General features: G+C 52.8%; 9 protein-coding genes across 9 annotated transcripts; 3 read left to right on the top strand and 6 right to left on the bottom strand.

Annotated features, from left to right (window-relative positions):
• Window positions 1-305: 305 nt before the first annotated feature.
• AYO20_06575 (hypothetical protein) lies at window positions 306-1596 on the bottom strand (the record flags this gene model as incomplete). Its single annotated transcript, XM_022644864.1, has 2 exons — window positions 306-1307; window positions 1363-1596. The coding sequence occupies 2 exons, from the start codon at window positions 1594-1596 to the stop codon at window positions 306-308; spliced, it is 1236 nt and encodes a 411-aa protein (XP_022499132.1).
• A 1513-nt stretch (window positions 1597-3109) lies between these two features.
• Window positions 3110-4636, bottom strand: AYO20_06574 (hypothetical protein; the record flags this gene model as incomplete). The annotated part of the gene is made up of 1 exon (XM_022644863.1): window positions 3110-4636. One exon carries the CDS (start codon window positions 4634-4636, stop codon window positions 3110-3112), a length of 1527 nt encoding a protein of 508 aa, XP_022499131.1.
• A 483-nt stretch (window positions 4637-5119) lies between these two features.
• On the top strand, window positions 5120-6745 carry AYO20_06573 (hypothetical protein; the record flags this gene model as incomplete). Its single annotated transcript, XM_022644862.1, has 3 exons — window positions 5120-5872; window positions 5946-6063; window positions 6240-6745. The coding sequence occupies 3 exons, from the start codon at window positions 5120-5122 to the stop codon at window positions 6743-6745; spliced, it is 1377 nt and encodes a 458-aa protein (XP_022499130.1).
• A 985-nt stretch (window positions 6746-7730) lies between these two features.
• On the bottom strand, window positions 7731-8458 carry AYO20_06572 (hypothetical protein; the record flags this gene model as incomplete). The annotated part of the gene is made up of 2 exons (XM_022644861.1): window positions 7731-8210; window positions 8264-8458. 2 exons carry the CDS (start codon window positions 8456-8458, stop codon window positions 7731-7733), a joined length of 675 nt encoding a protein of 224 aa, XP_022499129.1.
• An 803-nt stretch (window positions 8459-9261) lies between these two features.
• Window positions 9262-12044, top strand: AYO20_06571 (aspartate-tRNA(Asn) ligase; the record flags this gene model as incomplete). Its single annotated transcript, XM_022644860.1, has 3 exons — window positions 9262-10270; window positions 10321-10772; window positions 10833-12044. The coding sequence occupies 3 exons, from the start codon at window positions 9262-9264 to the stop codon at window positions 12042-12044; spliced, it is 2673 nt and encodes an 890-aa protein (XP_022499128.1).
• Window positions 12045-14260: 2216 nt separating this feature from the next.
• Window positions 14261-15544, bottom strand: AYO20_06570 (hypothetical protein; the record flags this gene model as incomplete). Its single annotated transcript, XM_022644859.1, has 1 exon — window positions 14261-15544. One exon carries the CDS (start codon window positions 15542-15544, stop codon window positions 14261-14263), a length of 1284 nt encoding a protein of 427 aa, XP_022499127.1.
• Window positions 15545-16570: 1026 nt separating this feature from the next.
• AYO20_06569 (hypothetical protein) lies at window positions 16571-16948 on the top strand (the record flags this gene model as incomplete). Its single annotated transcript, XM_022644858.1, has 1 exon — window positions 16571-16948. The coding sequence occupies one exon, from the start codon at window positions 16571-16573 to the stop codon at window positions 16946-16948; it is 378 nt and encodes a 125-aa protein (XP_022499126.1).
• A 2360-nt stretch (window positions 16949-19308) lies between these two features.
• Window positions 19309-20872, bottom strand: AYO20_06568 (hypothetical protein; the record flags this gene model as incomplete). Its single annotated transcript, XM_022644857.1, has 2 exons — window positions 19309-20579; window positions 20746-20872. The coding sequence occupies 2 exons, from the start codon at window positions 20870-20872 to the stop codon at window positions 19309-19311; spliced, it is 1398 nt and encodes a 465-aa protein (XP_022499125.1).
• Window positions 20873-21311: 439 nt separating this feature from the next.
• Window positions 21312-24756, bottom strand: AYO20_06567 (nitrite reductase [NAD(P)H], large subunit; the record flags this gene model as incomplete). The annotated part of the gene is made up of 2 exons (XM_022644856.1): window positions 21312-24531; window positions 24614-24756. 2 exons carry the CDS (start codon window positions 24754-24756, stop codon window positions 21312-21314), a joined length of 3363 nt encoding a protein of 1120 aa, XP_022499124.1.
• Between the last annotated feature and the right edge of the window lie 828 nt (window positions 24757-25584).

The following is a 25584-nucleotide window of genomic DNA, read 5'->3' as shown; positions in this document are numbered from 1 at the left end:
AGAGAGAGAGATGTAGAAGGGGGGAAGCCGACAAGATATGCATAACGCGTACCCTCGGATGTAGGTATCTACGCATGTTGCCGGGGGATTGCAGACATCACATCACATGTCAGTCAATCCCACTGTGCTGTCCCGGGTGCCGTGCTCTACTCTGCTCTGCTCTGCCCTACCCTGCCCTTCGGCGCCGTGCTGCGCTCGCTTTGCCTTGTGCCCTCAAGACAGCGAGAAATGCCCCAACTATTTGAATTCCCATTCGAACCTGACAGCTTTGATGACGATGACAACATCACCGGCCATTGCTAAACTTAGTCACCCACGCTGACGCCAGCCTTGTCCGCATCCTTGGGGTCAGTCTTCTGTGGCTCGGTCCCTTCTGTGGCGGCATTCTCAGCCTTATCAGTGCCAGACACTTCGGCCGCTTTGCTCTGCGTCGTCTCGACGGCATCTTCCGCATCGTCGTCGTCCTCCTCTGGTATACTCAGCTTCTTCTCCAGCGCTCGAATCTCTTCAGGGGACGCTTCTCCGATGTCGCTCCCACGATGCTGCTTGCGGGGCGTCGCCTGCGTAGATAAACTCGTAGAAGAACTGGCGCTGACTTCATTGTCCGGCACGGCAATCGACGATTGTGACGTGGTCGATGTCTCTTCCGGCTCTGCGACAACCTTGTCGCTCTCTTCTATGGGCGTCACGTCACTCAACCTCGACTTGGACTTCGTGACGCTACTTGTCCGACGCATCTCGAGAATCTGTTCTTCTTTCGAGGGCGATGTATCCTCGGCCGCATCTACGGCGATTTTGTCTTGTGACTCCGCAATCTTGCCGACAGATGTTCTGGCTGCCCCTTCCGATGCGAGTTGGGCTGGCGTTTTGGCTGCCGTGACCTCCGCCGCTGTATCGGCCGACTCTACCGCTGCCTCTGTGCCGACTCTATCGGCTGCAGCCTTGGGAGATTGGGCAGCAGCAGCGCTTTTCTTTTGGGTGGCTTTGGCTGCGGCCTCCGCACCTAACTGCCGAAAAGCCACATTCATGGGATTTTCAGCAGGCTTCTGTGACGCAGCAAGCCTTGTATCTCCGGCCACCGCATTCTTTTCCTTTTCCTTCTCTGATGGTTCCGCAATGGAGATGTGGCGAGTCTCGGACGAGGCGCGTGAGGGGGGACCGGACCTCGAAGGGGTCGAAGCAGTGCTCGTCGCTGGTACTTGTGGAGCCAGGTTCGCGGACGTGGTCAGACCGCCAAAATCTTGAGTGGCTGCAATCTGTTCCTTGAGCTCTCCATACTCGTTCCACTCTTCGATTTGCTCGAGATCCTAGAGATTGGTTAGTGAAAGGCCAGTTTTGGAAGACGGCCGGGGTACCGCATACGCCGATGATTTCGCCATATTTGACCAAGCCCGGCAGCTTTCTTCCCTTGGATCTTCTGCCCCAGAGCATGCGCGCTTTCTCATCTGTTGCGCAGTCCAGTGCCCGAAACGGGATCTTGTTGGCTTTCAGAATGGTCTCCAGTCTTGAAGTCGCGGTAATAATGTGAGATGATCCGGCCGTTAGTGAGGTATAGAGGTAGAGGGTCGGGTCTGTGGAGTAGGAGGTTGCCGCCATGGTGGGCGGTTCTCGCGGGGTAAGGAGGTTTTGAGAAGGAGGGCCAAAATGATCGTGGGGAGGCCTGGAAATCGAACTGAAGTAGCCCAAGGGGTCGATGTAAGGTGAGCAGCAGGGACTAGCAAAGTCTTGTGATAAGATACGAAGCTGCAACTGTCAGGGGAGAGCTGACAGTGACACAAGGGGAAGAGTCGGTGAATTGACGATCAATTGACTGGCCAACCCGGAGAGAATCAGGAAATCAAGCGTGTAGAGGTGAACCAAATGTGCAAACAGGTGTGGTCAACGACATGGCCCGGTGCGCGTCTATATTAGCCACATGGACAGGCACGACGGATTCAGCGGCCTGAAGTCAAGTTGTCTATCGATCTGTTGGCCGCCACGCGCAGATCAATTCCTCCACCGGCAAGACGGGGAACGTGCGAAGCTGCGGGGGTGATGTCATTGGTGAGTTGTCAGTACTTCAAATGACAGCCCTTTTTGCCTGTGATTTATCGTCTGACAAGTTAGTTATCGCTCTGCGACATCTTGCGCATCTTCTCGAATTGTCTGCGCCTCCGAGGTATTCCTGTTGCCCTGCTATCTTTCATTCAGTGAAGGTCCAAGGACACGGTCTTGGTTTTGAGTCATACTTGCTCCTCATGTTACTCACCATCACGAATCGATATTCTCCGCCAAACCACTGGCCTGTATCAGGGTCTCAGGCCTGCATCCCCAATGTGTACGTGACAACCAACGCGTCTCCCGTGCTATGCAATGCCTCGTACAATTGCCGATAAGCGCTGACCAGACGCTTCGATGCTAGGCGGGCTGATGGTGATGCCCACCAAGTCCATCCTAGAGTGAGGTAAACACACTCCAAAACAAGGACCCGGTCAGGCTCCACCGAAGGACCTCGCATTTCGTGGACGTTGGCCAAGTCAACGGCTCGCTTGGCCAGGAACTCTGCCACCACGTCAGCCGCCCGCTCGGTGATTCTTGCAGAACGCACTCACCACATTCCTCGTATACCTTCCTGAGGGAAATACTCTGCTATTCCCAGGGCGTTTGATTTCGTCTTTACGAGTGTAGTCTCTTCCCACGACACTTTTGTCAGTCTGTCTGAGACGGTATCGGCGCGTAAATGGCATTATTATTATTATTATTATTATTATTATTATTATTATTATTTTTGCACACAACTACTTATAGTTCTCCGCTTCAATAAGGCCAACCACCGGTCATTCTTTCGATGCCTATCTGATATAATGTATTGGTAACGCAGGTGATAACCCCCGGTAGCCACTCACTGCCAACGCCTTCCTTGAAACGCCTTTACAACCTAGATAAGTCTTTGGCTGGTGTTCTGTCCCATCCACAAAAGGTCAAAACTGAAAAGAGTCGAAGTGATTCTCATTAACCATGTCCACCTCCGATCGGATCTAGTGGGTTGCAACAGACATGGTTGTTTCCGGGTTCACTGGCCATGTCAAGATCGAGTAGTAGCTTGAAGTACGCCGCACACAATCCCATGTTATACATTTGAACGTCCTGATCGGCCTCTTCGCTTTGCGACACCCTGCAGTTTCGACGACTTTGGCTGATGTTCCTTTTTGGAACGACCATTTCCCCCTGTTTTCGCCTTCGTCGAGGTCTCCTTTACCTTCTGGTCCGACTGCGGTGGAGGCAGCTGTGTCACACTCTCCTTGTTCAGATTCTCCACGGCTTCAGGAGGCATATCAGGAACCTTGAGCCGCCGTTCTCTTCCTGCAATCCTGAGGCTGCGACGGGGTGGAGTCAACTTGGAGACCTTTGCAGACGTCGTCGGCCCTCGAGATGCCTTCCGCCTGGGCTTGGTTTTCTGGTGGAGCGGCTCTGCGAATTCCAACGGTTGTGGATCAGAATCGTCGCCTGAGGATGGGTCGAAAACGTTTCTACCAGTCAGACGACTGTGCTCTTGGGGCAATGGCCTCGGTGGCAGCGGCGGTGTGGGAGGAAGTATGGCTTCCAGTGCATCGACCTCGGATGGAGTGAATTCCATGTCATTTGGATCCGCAGGTTCTGGTGATGGGGACTCATTTCTCCATTTCCACCCCACCAAGTGTGGCCATACACCGGGGTGCACACGGTCAGTCGTATTGTCGGTCCAGCTATCTTTCCAGCGGCCGTCCTCTTTCCATCGGGCCATTACATTCGCCCTTGCCGGTTCATATGCCGAGATTGTGGGCGGCATTGGAAGGCGTTGCAGTTTCACCTCTTCCTCTGCGGCCTCTAGTGCCCAAGCAAACCAAGGTCGGCTCGTGATTAGAAATTCGCGATCATCGACCACGTCGGTGTCGTATTGGGGTCCATTCTCTGTCGACACTAGCTTGAGTGTCTCGCTCCAGTGACCTTCCCTCTCGAGGTACATTCGGATCGCGCGCTCCCATGCGAACTCCTCATCTGGCACGGGCCAGCAGCCAGTTCGTTCCTCCCAAGGTAGGCTGTCGAACTTCCGTTGTGTGCCCCGCCATTGCCGTTGCCACTCCCAGATTCTGGATTCAGGACGATCTTTGTCAGGAAACCATCCGTGCTTGCTAGGTGCGACTCCCCATTTCGGGTTCCAGACTCCCAGTTCTTGCCATCGTTTTTTGATGCTGTGTCTGCGCATGATGCGCGATCTCTCTTGTCCTGCGCGCCCCCTCAAGTCGGGTCCATGATAGAGCAGAACATAATTTTCATCCCGACGCCACTGCTCATTATCGATCCGCCTTGTTTCCTGCACCACTTCCTCCTCGTATCGACGGCCTGGGTGATAGCGCTTACACAAAATATTCCGCATTATATTGATTTCCCTGTCATTCAACGGCTTACGAATAAGTTCTTCGGGGTCGATTTCGGCCTGGAATTGAGGCAAAGGTTCAAGGGTTGATTCTCCCGTGGTATGACAGGATGAGTAAGGGTCCTTTCCGAAACGACGCTCTTGGTGTTCAAGAAACGCTGGGTCGTCCTCTATCCGCGGGAGAATGGGCATCATGGCATTCGGACGAGCCGAATTGATGTCGTCAACGGTGTGAACCATTGTGATGGTCGGGAGAAGTGCAGAAGTCGACGCGTCGAGGGGACGCAGTCCAGTGCGGCTCACTGATGTATGGATTTACAAGTTGTCAATCGTCCACGTGACGCATGCATTCCAACACTCTAGGCAACGAATTGAGCCATGCACGCAACGAATTGAGCCATGCACGCAACGAATTGAGCCATGCACGCAACGAATTGAGCCATGCACGCAACGAATTGAGCCATGCACGCATCCGACTAAAATAAGGGACGTGTTTGACAACAGCAGGGTTTATCACCAGGTGACAAAGGAATGCAATCTACGACAATCGCTGTTGTCCAGTCGACTTGAGGGGGAGGCCATGGGTTTCTCAAAATGTCTCGGTATTGCCGGGGCACTATGGACAAGGAGACTGATTTGCTCAAAAGATGGATTACTCTCCCAACCATTCTTTCGGAGGGGGACTATCTATCTTACTTGTTCTCTCGTGGAATGCGCAGCATCATGTCTCCCCGCCAAAGCCCACATCCGGAGACGATCTTGTGGCTCGTGCCGGCCAAGGATTCTCCCAAGACTCAGGAAATGCTTCTTCACCCAGACAACAAGAAGTTTGTATCTCTATGCAACACCAAGCCCGATGTGTACGGACTTGAGATCGGCCATCACGTTCCGTCAAGGCCTCGTCCTCTAGTTATAGCGGAAGTGGGAAAGAATGCCGACCTTGTCATGCCAGGCTCGAGTATCTCCCAAGTCCACTTTTCGTTCGAGATCCACCCAGAATCCCATCAAATCATGTTCTGGGACCGGTCCCGACTTCACACCACGAAAATAGGCCCAGATCCGTTCAGGGAAGATGGGAATTTCCGCAAGATTGTCTTGGACACGACGAAATCCGACTACACAATCAGCGCTGGCGGCGAAAAACTAGACCAGTTTGTCTTCCACGTGGAATGGGACACGTCGGACAAAGACATGATGGTGCAAGAGCAAGAGAACAAATCTCAGATGGTGGATGCGCGGATATGCAATTCTCGTTGGGCTCCAACTGTCGAGGACGCCCCGATGGATCTCACCTCTTGGTACAACACACGACTTCACACGCCAGCCATTGGGGCTGTCCAGCGAGCGATCATGGTTAAAGAGCTAGGTCGTGGAGCGTTTGGTGATGTACACAGAGCTGTCGATACCGATTCGGGATGCTTAATCGCAGCCAAGAGAATCAAAGTGCCTCGGAAAGACGACGCGTTGCAGCGTGAAGTCAAAGCTCTCTCCAGCATTTCTCACCTATGTTCCTCCTTATCCTCTTGGCTATGGTGCCACATGCTCACAGCGGGAACAGAAGAACATTGTCGAATACTTGGGCTCGTCGGGTTGGGGCACCGAAAACGTCGAGATTTACATGAGCCTCAAATCCGGAAGCTTGGGCGGTTTGGTCGAGCAATTTCCAGGTATACGTACCAACAAAGACGTCGTCTGGCATGAAATGCTCCAAGCGCTAGATTATCTTGCCTGCCGACACTGAATCCACCGGGATGTCAAGCCCGCAAACATCCTCTACACCCCATCAAGCGACAATAATTACCTTTTCCAACTCGCTGATTTTGGCCTTGCCAGTCAACAACAGCTCGCAAAGACACTCTGCGGCTCTCCCTTTACATGGCACCCGAGATAATGCTCGAAACGCACGAGCAGTCTCCCAAAGCGGACGTGTGGTCCCTCTTTGTCGTGCTCGGTGTTGTGACACAAGCAGGAAATCTTCACGATCCAAGGCTGGCTAAGTACAACCACGTTCTCCAATGTGTTAAGGATGCGGCTATTTGCATGCCGATCCTCGAGCCCATGGCACGACAAGATCCCAATCTACGAGCTTCGGCAGCTCAAATGCTTGTCATGCATTTCAACGGCGAAGGATTGACCACACCTCGACGTCAGATTGAGCCAGTGCCGGATGCTTCTTCTCAGCCTTCAGGACAACGCGATAGGTTGCAAGTTCCAGCACCGAAAGGCCCCAAGCCTGATGTCCCTGGCCTGAAGCGACTTCGCAGTGTGTCACCCAAACCTGCAGCGAAAGCCCCTGAACGACCAAAGCACTACTTCCAAACGAAAGAACGACCATGGGCACGTTGGTGAGCTATAGAGGTAAAGGGTGGGAGGGAGGGTGTTGCTTGTACACTAGTTAGTTAGTACCTTTGGTGTTTCTTTTGTGTCCATGAGAAGAATACTACTAAATAAATAAACGCACAGGCAGATAGATATTTAGATATAGATTCAGGAACTTACTTAGTGTTTAGTAACTTATTACTGAGTTGTCCGGATTGAACGCGCAAACGGCACCTGGAAAGCGCGCCACGAAAACCGCCTAAATAAGTCTAGCTGGCCTTTTTAGTTTTGCTCCCAACCAAAAACGGACGTCAAGCGTGCGCTTGATTGGTGGTACTATGTACCAAGTACCAAATAGGAAGGTGAACTTAGTCATCATGAAAACTACTACTTTGTGCAAATCCAGTGCGAGCGGCTTGGACAAGGCATCCCCGGATCACTTGATATCCATTCTTGGTTGTTGAACCTGGCAAGGCATTGACTGGTCTACTGGCAGTAGATCACCCAGCTGAACTTGCTACCCGGTAGAACGTGGTAGTGCGGGAGGCCACCGGATCGGAGCATAGTTGTCCTCGTGGAACGGTTGTGGTTCGCTGTGGTATTTCGCATTGGCCGGTTGAGCCGTTGTTGTGGTGTGTTCGCACTTGGGGATGCGCGGCGACGAGGTGAAGACTGTCACAGTCAGTCATTTGCCCCTCTTTTTTCCCGGCTTCTCAAATAAATCAGGCGATCCTAGTCGTTGTTGTCACTTTCATGAGACCTTCAAATGTGGGAAGGGCTCTCCGGATCCTCTTTGCCACGAGCATTGTAGTTTCCTTGCTGTTCCGAGAACGTTAACACCGTGATGAGACTGTGGAATTGATTATATAATCTCCGTTCAAAGGGGAATTGCCACGGTTGGGCAGGGGATCTGCCAGGATCCTTGAAGCCCGTCCGGAACAGATGGGCCCAGCTGAGAGGCAGGTAAAGCCAATTGCTACGAGGCCTGGTTTGGCCCTCCACGAGTCCAGACTGTCTATTTGCAGCGCTCCTGTTGGCCCTCCTCTGCGAGACGATGGTTCGGAGCACCGCTCTTGTCAATCGTTGATCTTGGTTGCTGGATCTGCTGTATCCGGCAATAATTTGAGCTTCTTTCCACCGCTGGTCGCCGAACCATCAGACGGCGATCGACGAGAGTTTGCCAGCTCAGAAGTTCTATTCTCTTCCTGCCCTCTTCCAGAAGGTTGTCCAAGGAAGTTTGGATCACCTTCAGCCGCGTGTCCTTCCCCCAGTCGATAATGTTCAGACCGTACTTGCGAAACTTCAAATATTGATCAGGATTTTGAAGTAAGAAACTGTCGACTTTTTGCGTGTAGTACTTCAGTTCATCGTGCTTCCACATAAGACTGTGTTCATGCGCCAGGTCAGGATTCAGATGGACGGGATCGACAAAGCCCTTGAGGAATGAAGCGAATGGAGGTTTGAGAGACTTGGCCTCGGGGTGCTGTAGAGTGATCTGCCCGAGCCATGATATTAGTGAGATATGCACACAAATGCAGGTTCTCATACTTGCTCCGCTTCGTTGTCCTCCGACAGTGACCGCCCTAGGTCTGTCTGAGCCACTTCAGTTCTCTTCTGAGGCGGACGATCGCCTTCAATTGTCTCATGTTGTGTCTTTGTGGCCTGTGCTGTATTTGAGGTAACAGCTGGAAGTGCTGTGGCCAATGAGCCAGCCTCGCTCCCCTCGCCAAACACCCACGACATCGGGTCCCTACGTCCAAGTTGCTCGATGGAGATAGATTTTGTCCCTTTACCGCCATCCCCTGCTCGAAACTCCTAGATTCTGACGAGGACAGGTTTCGTTTTCTCGACGTTGATTCTCAGACGATGGACACAGTTGATGCAGGGATAGAGGCTCACGGGGAAAAGTATGAGGCGGCCTCGAGGACGGACAAAGCATAATGCGGCCGGCGTAGGATTGCATACTGAAGCGAAGTGTAGCCGAGTACTTTGCAACCAATGGATTAGCTCTATACCTGTAGCGCAAAGAACGTTAAGGCACGATTTCGTAGAAGCCCACAACGGGAAAGGAGCCACCTTTAAGCACATGGACGGGCGTTAGTGACTCCGCGGCAACTCTGTACAAAGCAACTAACATGGCCTTGGCAAACCTACTAATTAGCTAACCACAATTGGTTGTGATGTCAAGCTGCGGACGGCCAAGTCCCGACTCTGAAGACTTGGTTTGATCTACTCCGTTCATATCAGTGCTCACTATTCGCTGCCTACAAACCTGAAACAACATGTAAGATCATCGACGGTCTGCCACCTTAGCGAGTCCTTACAATGCGGTCGACTGCGGTGGCCTGCACCGGATTTTTGCGACAAATGACGTCAAATCTCTTGCAGGATCGTCGACGGCGACATGCCGGGACGATCATCCGCTCCATGCTAAAAGCCCTGATGGATCGCCAACTCGAGAGCCGGCCTGCCTCTTTCCATTTAATCCCTTCTTCGTGGCTCTGTAGCACTGCTATCGTCCGCTGCACCTGTGCAAGTCCGAAGTCATGGGTGCAATCGCGAACTTGCGCCACAAAATCTCTCATCACAAGCATGAATTGGGTGAATCGCTTTCCAATCACAGTGATAGACACCGGCGAGGAGGACCGGAAAAAGATGTTGCCGATGTAGTCCGACAAGAGGTCCAATGGTCTAGCGCAGAGGATGAGGAAGAGGGCGGAGAAGAGGACGACCGACGCGGACACGGCGATGCCATGAAAAGCCTAGATGAATTCCTGGACAATGACGACCCTCCCGAAGCGAAGAAGCGATATGGCAAACTACCATTGGTACAGTCTCAAGATGGCCCGATCGACGATGACGTCTGGAACGCGAATTGGATTTCGCTCGCAGATATTGACACCAGTCTCATTGGCAAGGAAATCACTTTTCGCGCTCGAATTCACGTTGTGCGACACATGAGCGCAAGGCTGGCCTTCGTGGTGTTTCGCCAGGAGACTACCACGATACAGGGCGTGGTCCGCGCCATAGACGGTGGCATCTCTGAAAATATGGTCCGGTGGGTGGAACACATGCGAGCAGGTTCCATCGTCATCGTCAGGGCCAAAGTCAAAGAGCCCGAACAAACTGTCAGGGGTACAAGCACTTCGGATGTGGAACTTGAGATCTCACAGATTCTGCTGGTCTCGGCGAGAACGGCTCCTGTACCCTTCAGCGTCTACGAGGCTGACGCAGCGACTGACGGTCACTCTATATCCGATAGGGTCAGGCTCGCGAATCGTATTCTCGACCTGCGAACACCATCAGCACAGGCAATCTTCCGAGTTCAGTCGGTTGTGTGCAGGACTTTCCGACGCCACCTCGAGGACCGTGGCTTTTTGGAGATTCATACACCAAAACTACAGGGCGGAGCGACTGAGGGCGGCGCAGACGTCTTCAAGCTCGATTACTTTGGTCGTTCGGCTTTTCTGGCTCAAAGCCCACAGCTTGCCAAACAAATGTGCATCTCGGCAGATTTCCCACGTGTCTTTGAAGTTGGCCCTGTCTTCCGTGCTGGTAGGTTCTCACCTCGTCCCTAGTGACATACATGGCTAAATGCTACGCAGAAAACTCAAACACCCCCCGCCACATGACCGAATTTACGGGACTGGACCTGGAAATGGCTATAGACAGGCACTATCACGAAGCAATGTGGTTAATTGATGCGACACTGAAAGACATCTTCAAAACACTTTATAACTGCAACAGGAAGGACATTGATACCCTGAAACATCACTTCCCACACGACGACCTGGTCTGGCTGGACGAGACACCGAGAATCACATTTGCAGAAGGTGTCAAGTTGTTGAACGAATCAGGTTGGACCAACGACGACGGAAGTCAACAGTCCGAGCATGACGACCTGCCGACCCGGGGCGAGCGAAGACTCGGAGAGCTAGTCAAGCAGAAATATCACACTGATTATTACATCCTCGATAAGTTTCCCGCAGCCGCACGTCCCTTTTACACCATGCCGGATCCCAAAGACGGGAATATCACCAATTCTTTCGATTTTATGGTTCGGGGACAAGAAATCCTTTCTGGTGGGCAAAGAATTCATGAACACACACTGTTAAAGGAGCGAATGGAAGCCCAAGGCATGGACCCGGATGACTTGAAGGAATATGTGCAAGCCTTCGAGTGGGTGGCGCCGCCACACGCCGGAGCTGGTATCGGGCTCGAACGTCTTGTTGCGCTGATCCTGGACCTGGGTAACTTGCGCTATGCGTCACTGTTTTCCCGCGATCCCAAGAGCTTCCCTGCGAAAAAGGAACCAAACCTGCGACATCCCGAGGACAGCACTTTGCATCGTCCCAAGGGCTATCTCCAGCCGGTCGAGAACTTGGTAGCAAATTACGGGGACGCCACGAACACTTCTTGGATGGATGAGAGATACCAGATTTGGCGGGATGACAAGACGGGTGCAGCTATTGCCTACGTTCCTACACATGATCGAGCAATTATTGCCGGAAACCCGCTGTGCGAAACATCCCAGCTTGAAGACGTGATTGCCGCCTTTCTGAAGTGGCTTCGGCGCGAGACTCGGCTCCGGCCTCTTTTTATTCTTGTTGACAAAGAAATCGAAGAGGTTCTCGGCGCTAAAATGGGATGGAAGAGCTTCACCAACGTGGCAGAGCAGCGGGTCAATCTTGCTAATAATGAGCATTTGACTATCAACAGCGACGTTGACCGCAAGATCCGCCACGCCTCGAAAGAAGGAGTGAAAGTGACAGAGTACGGCAGTGAGGTACCAGAGGACGTGCGCTGGGAAGTGGAAAAGCGCATAAAAGAGTGGCAGGATAACCGCGAGGGCGCACAGGTCCACTTGAGTGTGATCACGCCGTTCAAGGATGCGTCACACCGCCAGTACTTTATCGCCAAGGACGACCAGGGCAAAATACACAGCCTGGTGGTGCTCGCACAACTTGCACCTCGGTGGGGCGTGCAGGTTAAATGGGCGCTCGACTTTCCCGGTGCGACCAATGGAGCAATCGAACTGACTATGCAAGCCGCTCTCAAGGCCGCCGCGAAGGCTGGTTACAAGACGTGCACGTTCGGTGCCGGCGCAACCGCCAAACTGAGCAGCGAGCACAATGTCGGCAGTGTCAAGGCTGCCACGCTCGACTCGCTGTATCAGACCCTGGCGGCCAAGTTCAATCTGGACAAGAAGACAGGGTTCAGGACCAAGTTCAACACTCTCGAAGACCCGCTCTATCTGTGCTACCCGCCCAGGGGCTTGGGACCAAAGGGTGCTCACGCTATCATCGACTTCTTCCAAGGGGAAGAATAGGGGTCAGTCGGCAGGAGGGAGATCTGATATCCCCGTGTCGAATTAATCCCTTGTCAGCGAGGACCAGCGAGGATGTAATGCGTTGCGAGAAATTGACCCACATGCATTGACTGGCATGGGTGTTGGACTCTTCCACCAATGCCAGCGACAGGTGGTCCTGGAGACGAATTGAATACACGTGGGGATTAAAACACGACATCATCCCGTCGTCCACCGCCCACAGGAAGACTGGGAATATGGAGAGAGAGATCTTATCCCAGTTCTCGAGCACACACTTTTATGATCAGGAGATCGATAACCTACGTAATAAGTGCTGAGGGGGTGAGAAATAGCTGACAAGCCGGCTGGTGGCTGGCTGGCTGGCCGTATCCTGCTTAACTAATTATCTGTACTGCCAGCTAACTGTGCATGTGTGCGCGTGCCCTATTAATACCGCAACAATAACGACTCGATGCCTTGGGGAGTCATATCCACCCGCGTTTACCAGGAAGAAATACGTAGCATACTGGGGATGTACTTGGGCGTCACCCTTTGCCATGGCATGTATGCGTGATTCGATATTTGACGTTCAAGGCTGTCAAGAAGATTGCAACCTTCCTGTGAGTCGGCGGGGAGTGGGAGTGTTTGTTTGCTTTCTTCTTTGATAAGGTCAGTCGCTTGAGGCGTCGAGGCGTTGAGTCGTCGAGTCGCTGACTCGATGATTCGTGATGATGTACCATCAAATGTCCAGAAAGTACATGTCCGGCTTAGGTGCGTTGGTGTGGGTGTGGGTGACCTCTAACCAACAATTCTCCCTCTCTCTCCAACGGCAACGCCTGATAACCCACCACCTGAACGAACTATACTATCAACGGTACATCCACTCAAGCACATAAGTCTGCAAGTCACAAGTCCACAAATGTCCGTCCCGTCCCGTCACGTCACGTCACGTCACGTCACGTCCCAAGGCCAGAGCTTCTCCGTCTCCCATGTCCTCCGGGTCCTCTGTCGTCGATAGCGATGAGTTATCCGGTTCGGTGATGGAGGAAAGATCCGGCGGCGGCTCGATACAGAGATGCACTGTGCCAAAACATTCGCGGCCGATCTTTGGCGGGTGTGATAAGAGGAGGGAGGTTCCGGGCTTCCCTATGCTGACAATCAGCGCGCAGTCTCGACAAGGGGCGACTACATGGGTTAGCCAGCCTACATACGTGCTCTCTGCCCAACTCCAGGAACCAGAATCACGCCTCGGGGGGGTTTCAGTGAATCCGCAGGAGAAGAACAAGAGAGCACAGAAAATCAATCGTGGCAGTCGAGGTGGATTTCTCTGTGGTGCTAGGAGGTGCTGCTCAACAACGATGCAACGGGTCAGGAAACAATCTTGTTTCATTTCGAATTAGGTACGAATGATTTAGGCTACGAGTTATCTACCTTATGGAAAAGCTAAGCTCATTATCGAGGGGAGACTTCACCAACTGTCTCCCCAAAATAGGTCTGCTGGTCCTTACCCCCAAAGCAGGGTGTTCGCTTTTCCTGTATGCCCTTTTCCGCGAGCACTTGTATGTACCTCGTACATTAGCTGTCCTGATTCTCCACACAAGTGCCTTGGTTTTCTCTTCATATCTTGACTATGTCGCCCTGCCAAGGTTGCCTCGAGAAAGCCGGCGCCACTGGTAATCTTGGAGGAGGTCAAATCCCTCCTCCAAGCAGGTGAATATGACAGACACGATGGCATGCGAATTGCGGTCGAGAATAACCACTCGTCATGGAGTGTTTGCTGGACAACAACATCAACTTGACGATCTTTGGTGTCGTCAAGGCCGTCGAACACTGTACATTGGGGAACTCGAAAAGACTCCAAGTGCCACGGTGCTGATTTTTTAGGTCGGGTCGCCGTCGCTCAAAATCTGAGAAACCGAATTGTTAGCGTTATTCAACAAGGTGCAGTGACGGAGAATTAAAGGCAGGAGGGTCGTGATCCAGAACAATTCCGGTCAGAGCAAACATTGCCGCGTTGAAGGTGCACTAGACAGAACCCACAGTATGAAATGGAGACATACAAATCTCCATGTCGGGAGTACCGCAGGAACACAAGCGGCGCTTGGAAACCCCGGTTTTTTTTTTTTTTTTTTTTTTATTCTTGGATGATCGTTGATACTCGTGGTCTGGAAACCACAAAAGTAGAAGAAGCTCCTGAAAAGGACATTGAGACGTGATAACACTGTCCACAAACTGAGTCACAGGTGTTCATCACCGTCCTCAGACTGGCGAACATTCTGACGCTTATTCTGAGGCGGAGATTGTTCTAGAGATTGTCTGCGTAAACGTTTGGTAGACTGTTGACTCGATGAAAGCTCGCCGGATGAGACTGCAGAGTTGTGAGAATTGATGGTCGTTTCGAGATCTCCGGTTGGAGGGGGTCGTGTCTCCTGGATCGGAGTCTTGGTGTTGGCATCACCCAATCTAGGCTCGGACGTGAGGCTCGACGCCTGCTCGACACTGGTCTCGACTCCAAGTATTGTGCTTTGACGGCCATTTACCCTCGCGTTTGCTTGCTCGATGGCCTGGTCTCTTTGCTCTTTCGCCCAATCCCGAGCATTCCTGTAGGCAGCCGCTCCATGTCGAAATGTTTCTGGAGTGTCGTTCATGGCAAAGGATCTCAATCGGTGCATGAAATATTCCGGTCTGCCACCAGGACCAGTCGGTGATGCAGCGTGGATGGTGAACAGCTGAAGCTGACCATTGCAGTAGGTCGATGAAATCGCATGCGCGTTGTTGTCGAAGACTGGCTTCTCATGTCCGAATGATAATAGGCGAATCATACCCCTCTCCCCTAAAGCTCCATTGTACAAAGCCTGGCTGTTCGCGACTTTCGCAGTTCCACCAGGCCCTTTCACGGCTAGAAAGAAATTTGGCACGATAGGGAGGGAATCCTGTTTTGATGGAATGATAGAGTTCCTCAGCTCATCCCGGACGCGTCGGTCCAAGTGTTCGGGATGGGCGCCGTAATAGATGTCAGGATTGCCAGGGACAATTGTTCCATCTGTGAGAGGATCCAAATTTGTCCATCGGATTCCGCCGCACACAGATCCAGGGTCGATGATCTTGCCCTCGATGATTGGTATTACCGAGGTAGTCACTTGCTTCTCCTTGTGAGCATTGTCATCGTTTTCCGCAAAATTTTGAAAATCTGCTTCCGAGAAACTCGAAGGTGAAAGAGAGAGTCGTCGTACGCCTAGTCGTTGGTTGATCTGGTCCCAATTACCCGGTCTCTTGGCTGCTTTACCATCTTGAAACAAGAAATTAGCAGGATAAACCCCCCCATCGGTGAGGTTCTGATCAAAGTTGGCACAATATGGGCTACTGCTTTTGACAGTTTGTGTGGTTCTCTGGTCGGTAATCTGATTGTTCTCGGTTGTAGGCTCATTGGTAGTTTGAGTGGTCAATGCGATGTGAGAGCTGGGCTTGCGTGCATGCGTCCCAGTCTCGCTCTGGATCACTGGACGGGGTGGAGGCCTCATGCTCTGTAGACAACGAGGGGAGGTCAGCGTTGGTGATGAAAAAGATAGCAGCATACTCACGCCCCTCACATCCGACATATCGGGCCCGCCATCCCCTGCGAGCTGTTCAAGTTCTCTAAGGTGGTCTCGATCACAATGGCGAAGAAAATCGGTAGCGGAAAGAAGTGAAGTCCTTCCCCTCGCAGGACTAGTGGTCGCATCACTAGTGGTCGCGGTATCGAAAAGGTGTCGCGTTCCGTATTGTGAACGAGAACTTGCTGCCAGTTGTGCATTCCTTCGGTCTAGCTCTTTCAAGGCGTGCTTGTCTAGGTGAATTTTTGACAAATTGTCCCAGAAAGCGGGGGGAAAGAGAGGTTCATCATGATGGATGCGCTTCGGTCGTTTCGAGCGATTTGGACATGTGTCGTCGGGGCGCGAAAGCTGTCCTGCATCTCGACCTTTTTGAGGTGGAACTGCTTCGACTGCCGCCATATCGTGCTCTACCGGATATGAGGGCGTCAGCGCGACAACTGTGGCTATGTCTTGTTAAGGGTTGTGAATGTTTGGTTCAAGGTCGCGGGCTCGGCTCCATTAAATTTGGCGCGGCGTTCACTTACGGCTCGCGCCGACCCCGCCAAGCCATGTGGTTCTTATGTCTTGGCGCTTAGTCATTTCTGAATGGGTGACACTTGGGTGACACTGCGAGGCTGGTACACCAGATGGGATTCACCAAAATCCGCATCACCAGCAAACACATCCCAGAGTTGTCCTTCCCTGTGCGAAATCATCCTTCCAAGCCAGGGCTTTGGTCCCAATTGGCGATCCTCTGCAGAGACTGTGCCGACACAGTTTCGATCAGTGCGCAGAGTTATTGGCCAAGAAATCGACACACGGCGTGACTTCTTGGTGCAGTAATTTCCGGGGGCGGTTCAGACCAAGACGTCCCACGCATTCCCTGGTATCCTCCCCACTAGCAAGATCTCCATAGAGCGCTAGTGGAGCAAGAATCCTCCCCCTTCCCTCAGCCGTGCCCTGGGCACCGATGTCATGGCCTCCTACAAGGTCTATATCGCGCGGTTCAAGTCGATGCCCATCTTCCACGACGCAGTCTACATCGAAGCGGAACAGGGCAAGGGGTGGATTTATCAGGTCATGGGCGGCCACGGCCCCGGATGGCAATACGACGCGGGAGAGCGCGACGATATCGAGGGTTCGGGGCAGTTCTACATGAAGTACGAAAAGGGCACCGTGGCACAGGCCGATCTGTCCAAAGTGGACGGCATTTGTCGCGCGATCCCCGTGCCCCGCAATCAGGAGATAGAGGGAGTGGTCGTGCGAAGAGACTGTCGACACTGGGTGCTCGATGCTCTCGAGCAACTAAAAGAGCACGGTATTTATCAGGAGATCAGCGCATCCCGGCGCTGATGCAGTCTTTGTATGACAGTCATGTTATGGCGATTACCTCTTGAGTTTTTGAGCCACAAAAGCGAACCAGGCGTATTCTCTTTGAAAATGGAAATGGAACGACGCATTACGTTACATATGTCACAATCCAAGTGGTGCCTAGATGTTTCCGCAACCCAGCTACGGTCTTTATCTCCGCAAGTTTTCACGTAGAGCCCATTCCTTGTGCAGTCGCATTGTATTTGGCAGAGGCGTGAACATCTTACATATACTGTCCGGGAGCTTCAAGTAAGCATGAATCGAGAAGAACGGCAAGCACTCGACAGGGTTTCCGGCCACGGACGAACCCCCGCAGACGTGGGTGACATTACGATGCCGTGAAGGATGGATGAAGCGGAACAGTATCACGGGAAGAATACAAGTAGTACTATACTCTGACCGCACGGGAGATTGCAACATTTTCTTTTCATGGCAAAGGCAGTCCTTGTATCCGCCTCATCATCTCCGATGCGCATTCATATCGCCATAAGTGTTATATATCACCTTCTGTGTAGGCCTGATTCTCTGTCTAGGTTTGGAATCTTCAAATGAATGCTGTGGCAGCGTGTTAGATGGCGCATGGCGTGCATCTGACATATTTTGCTGAGATTTGGAGGGGGGAATGGCAGAGGACCTTTGAGTCTCTCGAGTAGCCGCGACGTCGACCGAGTCTCCTAACGTGCCATGCGTCATAGTTCCCGCTGTGGTCTCGTCTCAGTCGGTCGTGCTCCTAGCAACTCGTGCACAGGTTCATGTTCGATGGGGACAACGCTATGCATTTGAGCATCAATGACGCCGTTGTTTTCCGTGTTCGCCGCGTGTTTGCTCGAGAACTGACACTATTCTCTGTGCCTTCCGTATCAGCTCTGGCGAAGGATTTTCGCGTTCAATAAAGATGTTGCGATAGCGGAATGCTTGCCGGTAATCCGTGTCATGCACACTCGCCGTGGTCGTCTCGGACTTCCTGGACGAGCTTAGGTACTATTTGCACACTGCCCTCAGGGGATAGAATGACAGGGGCAGGTTTGGAGGGTATGCCGGACGTGACTCTTGAAGTTCCGTTCTATATGGAGGCTTCCCAGGACCACGATGAATGGACTAGCCAGTTTTGAATGAAAATTTCCATGTCAGGTGTTGTCCTCGACTCTGTATACCGAGTCGAGTTGCGCCCGCCTCGTGGTTTGGTTCGTCTCTGTCCACAGAACATCGCCGTCTCCTTGGTTGCATTGGGCAATCAAGCGTCACTACTGTGTAAGAGACACCGAACGGTTCTTTTGTTCCCCCAGGTTTTCGAAGGAGAGTGTATGGCCTTCGGTTTTGACTTTGGCGCTATGGTGTTGTTTCGAGGCTTGCCGCTGGCTCGGAGATTTGTGCAGTTCTTGCTTCAGGCGATGGCTTTGTCTGTGTCCTTCCGTTTTCTTTTCGAGGTTTAGCCGGGTCTTGTACCTGTTGTAGTTATGGGCTTCTGCGCGACGGCGTAGGTTTCACTCGTTGCCGGTGTGCTGCCCCCAATTAGCAAGTTGATAACAGGTGACGAGACGAAAGAGATAGTGGGAGATGCGATGGACTAACAGTTCCTCTCCCGAAGCCACAGGCTCTTTCGAGGATGGGCACTCGTGCCTTTTTTGTTGCTGCTGCCATTGTCGCCGTTGTCGCTGTTGGCGGAACGATGCCGCTTGCCTGAGAGTCCATCAATTATTGAGTTCCTTGAAGGAGTTCCTACGGCTTGACGAACCAGGCCTGGCCAGCAGCTGGCCGGGTGTCGTGCGGCCTCTGTCTCGCTTTGCAACACCAGCTGCCATGTCGATTGGCGATGAGGTACGGCACGGGCGGCCATTCTGTGATATGGCGCAGGAAGAGGAATGGCAGATGCGAGGTTTCGTGGAGATATCGAGAGTGACCAAACCCGTTTACTCGTAGTCGGCGCGTAGGCTTTGGCCATCGACGATTTACGAGTCAGCACTGAGACGTCACGACGTCAGTAGCATTGCTACTTGTAATAGTGACCCGGTGAGGCTGAACATCGAGATCGTAGAATCTTTTCAAACTGCTCGAGGGAAACCATACCGACTACGTTTAGTATCCGGTTCAAACGAGTGACTAAGTATAGCTATCCGCTGCGAGCTAGTACATCCTTCGTATGGTCTGTGCACTATACTTGTACTCGTCGATTGACATCATCTGGTGGCGTTCACCATAATATATATTGATTGGTATATAGGACCGAGTGGTCATCAGGACTGCTCACTGATCCAGTGCCATAGTATGTTACTCAGACAGCCCGGAACAGCATCCGGCATGCCGTGGAACGAACCTCCAGAGTTATATTACGGCCCGTCCATCTATCTATCTATACTGTGTGCCTCTGGATCATCATCCTCAGCTTCGACCCCGTCCGGACCAAGCAGACGAAGCTGAACTTCAGCGGTGTCCTTAGCTTCGTCGTGTTTCCTCTTCTTCATCTTCTCGAGAATCCACGCCTTCAACCGCGGCCGAACCCTCTTGCACGCAAAGACGCACAGTGCAACAGACACGGCCACGACAAGCACTACCAACACGACGACGACCCACGGATTGATCCCCCTCAGGCAGCACCCGTACATGCCCATGTACCAGTGCACGAGGGTCTTGATGAGGTTGGGCTTCTCGCCCACGTCGGGCACCAGGCCTTTTCGCACCAGGTGCTTGAACTTGGGTCCGTTGGGGCCGCTGTTGAATTTCTTGAGGCCAAAGTACGGGACCGTCTCTTGTCGCGGGTCCGTGTCCGGGTATTGCTTGTCGCCCCAGTTGCCGTTGAAGTTGAGCCAGTCGGCCGGGTCGGTGCCGGCGGGGTCTGCGGCGGTGAAGATTCCCCGTCCCCCTGTCTGAGGGTCGTAGCGGTAAAAATAGGCCCGTTTGATGGGATCCCACATCCGGCCCTTGTCTGCGACGTCGATGAGGGCTTCGTCGTGGACATGGCTCCCCGCCGAGGGATAGTTCGCGTGGGATCCGCGCGCGCTGAACACGACGGGTCGCTCCCCCTGCTTCGAAAGGCACGCTTCGTCATCCCACGCGCAGCTCTCGCCGCTGGTGTGGTGGCTGAAGTATATCCCCGTCGGCTTCCCGTTCTGGAATCGGACCATGTTGTGTTCCCAGTCGCCCAGGTGATTTCCATAGTGATCGCCCGGCTTACTGTCCGGGAACAACCTGTTCAGCGGCGGAAGTACCTGCGAGATATCCGCCCCCTCGTTCCACGAGTAGAAGTAGAAGTAGAAAGCGTCCAATACTAGTACTTCTTGCTGACCATGTTGGGGGTCGACATGTTTTCCCTTCTTCGTCGTCTTCTCCACCACGACAACAGCACACGCTGTAGAATTGGTAAGGGCACCCGTCGTCGCATCGGGTGTCTCGCCGAGCACCCAATCCGGAAAGGTCGACACGTCGTCCACTGCCGTCAAGAAGACGTCGGTCCCATCTTTGCCGTATGCGTTCAACAGCGACAGATTCTCGAGGCTCGCCAGCGGTGTCGCCTCGGTGATGGGATCAAAGCCGACCCTCGGGGACGTGTGCAAGATATGCGTCAAGATGTCACTTGGCATGTACGGGTCGTCGGAGTGAAGCCAGACGATTGGGGCTGAAGAAGAGAGCTAGTTAGCCAATGCAAAATATTCTCTTCGCTAGCAAGGTATACGATTGCTTCAATCTTGCCGGGTGACCTCAGGCGACGACCGACATTGTGTCACAACGGGGAAACGTCATTGGCCTTGCTTTCGTTCCTTCGGGAAAGAGAAGCAACTCACCGTAGTCGAGTACATATTGCGGAACCGTGTAGGCGGCGACGAGCTGGAGAAGAAGCGTGCCAAAGAGACCCGTAGAGAGAATCAGATGCTCAGATTGTCGATGGCGCGAGTTCAATGCCCCGCTCATAACGAAGCTGCTTGCCGCCCCCTCCCTTTCGCGTTCTCTCTGTCGGCTCCAACTTTGTTTCTTAGGCTCAAAGCTATACCTGCATGTTCTTTCCTCACCAATTATGGACTCAAATAGGCGGAAGAGGATAAGTTGGGTCGGGTTGATGAGAAATGTTGCCAGTCAGCAAGACAATGAGAAACGCGCTAAGAGCCGAAAAGTACCGAAGTTCCTCGTACATGATTGGCTGGATTGGCTGTCAGCCTTGCGCTCCTTTCTGTCACGAGGCTGAGGCTTCTTTTTGACAGTCTGATCATGGACTCTTTCTTCAAGACCAATGCCGACCTCCTAACGATCGGGAAGCGTGTTAACAGTAAAGTGTGAAGAAAAAAGAGAATGGAATGGTCCTCACGCACATGATATTTCTATTCCCAACGTCTATCGCCCGATTGTCTACAGTCTACCAGTCAATCCTCCTTTGCGCCGCCACCCCGATTTCTCGTCCAGCCCGCACATTTCCAGTCCCAGCCATGGGCCCGACCATCTTCTGGGGCCGCAGCCCTTTGTCGTACCCGAGCCTCTTGTCAAGACGGGCAAAGGGATTCAGTGCTTCATCCTTTTTAACCACCCACTTGCTTGTTCCAATCACACTGTCCATCTCCTGCACCGGCGGCAGCTTGAGATATACCCAACCATCATCCCGCTCCTCGGCCGGGAACGTGGCGATGGACAAAGTGTTGTCGTTGGAGCACGAGCCGGCACCCGCGTCCTTCTTACCAAATTCAATCTCGCCATTCAGCTGGAAATTCCGCTTGTGGTACGGGCAGCTGACGTAGAGTTTGCTGTCTTTGCAGCCGGGCGAGGTGATTTCACCCACGAGGCCGTCCGAGAGTCCAAAGGTTCGGCGGTGCGGGCACATTTGCTGGCTGGCGTAGTATTTGCCCTTCAGTTTGAAGATCGCGAGTTGCGTGTCGCCCCGTATAATGGTTTGTGACGAGCCAGTGTCCAGGTCTTGGAACTTGTTCGCCTCGACAATGGGTTGCCACGTAAGACTGGACCACCGGGTCCTCTTGAAGTCTTCACCTGCCGAGTCCTTGCTCCAGTACGCTGGCCTGAACTGACCTCTCTCCTCGACCTTTTCCACAGCAGGTTCCCTGGTATCTGCCGTGTTTGCAAATTGCTGAAACGCTCTCCGCTTCTCCGGGTCGTTCAGTACTGCCGTCCACTCGCAGAAGAATGTGCCAACAAGCTCTTGCATTTGCTTCTCGAGCTCCGCACAGATGCCCAGCTTGTCCTCTAGAATAACCTCGCGCAGATACTGGATACCACCAGGCAGGCTTTCTACCCACCGAGCCGTTCTCTGAAGCCTGTCGGCCGTTCGGATGTAGAACATCAAGTAACGGTCAAGGATGGGGATGACGTCGTCTGGAGGGACGTCTTTGGCCAGGATTTCCGAGTGTCTCGGCGTTGCACCGCCATTCCCCCCAACGAAGATGTTGAACCCCTTTTCTGTGGCAATGCACCCGAAATCTTTGTTTTGGGCTTCGGCACATTCTCGGACGCATCCGGAAACACCGCCTTTGATCTTGTGTGGTGCTCGGATCGACTTGTACCTCTCTTCCAGCCGGATAGCAAGACCAACCGAGTCTCCGATGCCGAAGCGGCACCAAGTGGTACCTACACACGACTTGACCGTGCGGAGAGATTTGGCATATGCATGGCCTGATTCGAGTCCACCGGCCACCAGCTCCGACCAGATATCAAGGAGATCCTGCTTCTTCGCACCGAACATGTCAATGCGTTGGCCACCAGTGATTTTGGTATAGAGGCCGTATTTCTTCGCAACTTGGCCGATTACGATGAGTTTGTCGGGGCTGATCTCACCACCGGCAACACGAGGTATGACGGAGAACGTTCCATTGCGCTGAATATTCCCGAGGTACTTGTCGTTGGTATCCTGCAGTCCGTGAAGTGGCTTCTCCATAACGTGCTTGTTGAACGTGCTGGAGAGAACCGATGCAACGGCTGGCTTGCACACTTCGCATCCGAGGCTGTCTGGATTGGTGCCGCTGGATCTCATGACCGCGCCAAAGTCTGTCAGTTTCTTGACGTAGACAATGTTGTAGAGGTCAGCCCGTGAGTATCTGAAGTGAGGACAAATATGGTTCAGAACTTCTTGACCCATTTCTTTCATCGCCTTGTTGAATATAGACTGAACTAGAGGCATGCACCCACCGCAGCCTGTGCCCGCCTTGGTGCAAGACTTGACGTCGCCAATCGACTTACAGGAGCCATCCTTGACCACGCTGGCGACGTCGCCTTTGCTGACGTTGTGGCAAGAACAGATTTGTGTGTCGTCTGACAGGTTGTCGCCATTTTCTTCGCCATCTTTTGATGCTCCGATGATGAATTGAGATGGAGGCACCTCCAATTGCTTTTTGTTCTTGACCATTGGCACCAGTTTGACATAGTCCCTCGTGTCGCCGATCATCATACCACCGAGGAGATATTTGCCATCCACGGTGAACAAATATTTCTTGTATACAGCCGCAAATGGGTCTCTGTAGGTGATCGCTTTAACGGCCGGAGGTATAGGCGCATCGGTGAGGTGCTTGTCCGCGACTCTCTTCTCCTGCCGCTTGACGTGCCTCTTCGGAAGATCCTTCGGTCCATCTCTGTCGGCAAAGAAATCCCCGAAGCTGGCGACTTCGACACCCAACAACTTGAGCTTTGTGCTCAAATCTGGCCGTTTGAAGGTCCGAGGGCTGTGGAACTTGGCTTGGGTGAGATTGAATGATAGGACATCGGCTTGTTCGATCCCTGGTGCGATAAGACCAAACGTTTGCTCTCCCCAGCTTGCACATTCGCCAATTGCGTATATGCTTGGGTCGCTCGTCCTGAGATCGTCATCGACCACGACACCACCTCCTCGGTCGGAGCACTTCAGACCCGCAGCCCTGGCCAACTCGTCTCTCGCCTTGATGCCAATGGCGAACATGATGCAGGAACACTCCATTTCCTCGCCGTCCTCGAACACAACACCCCTCACGGCGTTGTCCTCGTTGGTCAAGATTCTTCCAACCCTCTTGCCAAGCATAACGTCGAGTCCGAGATTGCGGACGAGCTCGACGACCATGGCACCAGCATCTCCATCGAGCTGCCGCGACAGGACCCATCTGTTTCTTTCAATGAGTGTGACCTGCTTGAATTCCTCCAGGTCCATCATGGCTTTGGCTGCTTCGAGACCAAGGAGTCCGCCACCCACGACGCAGCCTGTTGTACCCTTGACGGTCGTCGCGAAGGCGATGAGCTTCTGAAGATCGTCAATGGTTCTGTATACAAACACTCCATTGGCATCATGGCCAGGGGTATGCCGTGGGAGGATGGCATCGGACCCCGTAGCCAGAACAAGGGTGTCGTAAGGTATCGTATCACCTGAGGCTGTTACCACAACTTTCTGCTCCGGCTTGATTTCGGTCACGAGAGTGTTCAGATGGTAGCCGAAAGAGTCTGTTGCGTGGGTCTTATACCAAGACTCCGGGTTGAGGTAAAGCGACTCGACTCGTCTGTGCTGAAAGAAGCTGGTCAATCCGACGCGGTTGTAGGCGAGGTGAGGTTCCTCGCCAATGACCACGATGTTGTATTCTTTCCTCTTGGCATCGAGTTTGAGGAGCTTCTCTCTGTCAAGCGGCCATTAGCGGGATGCTCTGATTTGGTTCCTAGGTTCGTCGTATCTTGGACTAACGCCGTCTGTGAACTTACACAAAGGCTATGCCGACCATTCCCAGACCGACAACCACCACCTTCTTCCTTTGACCTGAGGTCGGCTTTCCGTCACCGTGGGATTCCACCTGTTCCGGGTAGCGGTTGATAGCCATATCAGGCGATGTTGTTGGCCATGACATGTTGTCCACTTCTCTTCACCCTCCCCGGTTGATACCCTTCGGATAGTGCACAACTGCGAGTAAGTCAACGCAGTCGCATTTCTCAGGATACAAATACTCTGCTTCGAGTAAGAATGTCACATCAGGTACTAGAAGAGTGTCAAAGAAAAGAAAGAAACTCGTTCACTCGCCGACCTGATCTCAGTTTACCATGTTCCCAGATCGGTGACGCGACACCGCTACGCGCAGAATCTACGATCTCCGCGGGGATGTAGGGTAACATTCACTTGGAACTGGGAAGGTGGAAACGTCAGCCTATCAGCGAAACTTGGGGATGTAGATCTCAGGCAAGGAACTGCTGCTCCCAGTCCCAATTGGAGTGTTCTGCAACAGCCAATAGCGAATTATCACATTGTCATTTTCTATCGTCATTGAGTCGTCCGCACAAGCACGGACAGGAGCGACTGCGAGACCGCGAACAGAGATATTGACCATGGCTTTCTCCATGGCCCTTGGAGATTTGACGACAGGCGGTGGAGCGTCAGAGATAAGAAGACCGGGGCTGGGGAAGGGGAGAAAAGTCGAGACTTGAGTGGTCGTGAGACGTTGCGATAACATGCTCACTAGCATGTCTTGATCAATACATTGGCGCTGTCACGGTGAGTAAAATTACCGTAATACAATGGTATGAGAGAAACACCTCGAAGATATTTCCCATCACGTGAGATTGTCATGTCCACTCAATGTCTCTCTCTCCATGCTGGTTATATCTTCTTCGAACCAGCCCGTGTTCTCAGAATCGTCTTAACCATGCGGAGCACGACCCAGTAGATGGCCTAGAATCACCGA

The sequence above is a fragment of the Fonsecaea nubica genome, assembly GCF_001646965.1.
Source record: "Fonsecaea nubica strain CBS 269.64 chromosome Unknown Scaff42, whole genome shotgun sequence".
NCBI lineage: Eukaryota > Fungi > Ascomycota > Eurotiomycetes > Chaetothyriales > Herpotrichiellaceae > Fonsecaea > Fonsecaea nubica.
Note: the sequence above shows the minus strand (reverse complement) of the source record. Positions and strands in the feature narration are given on the sequence as shown.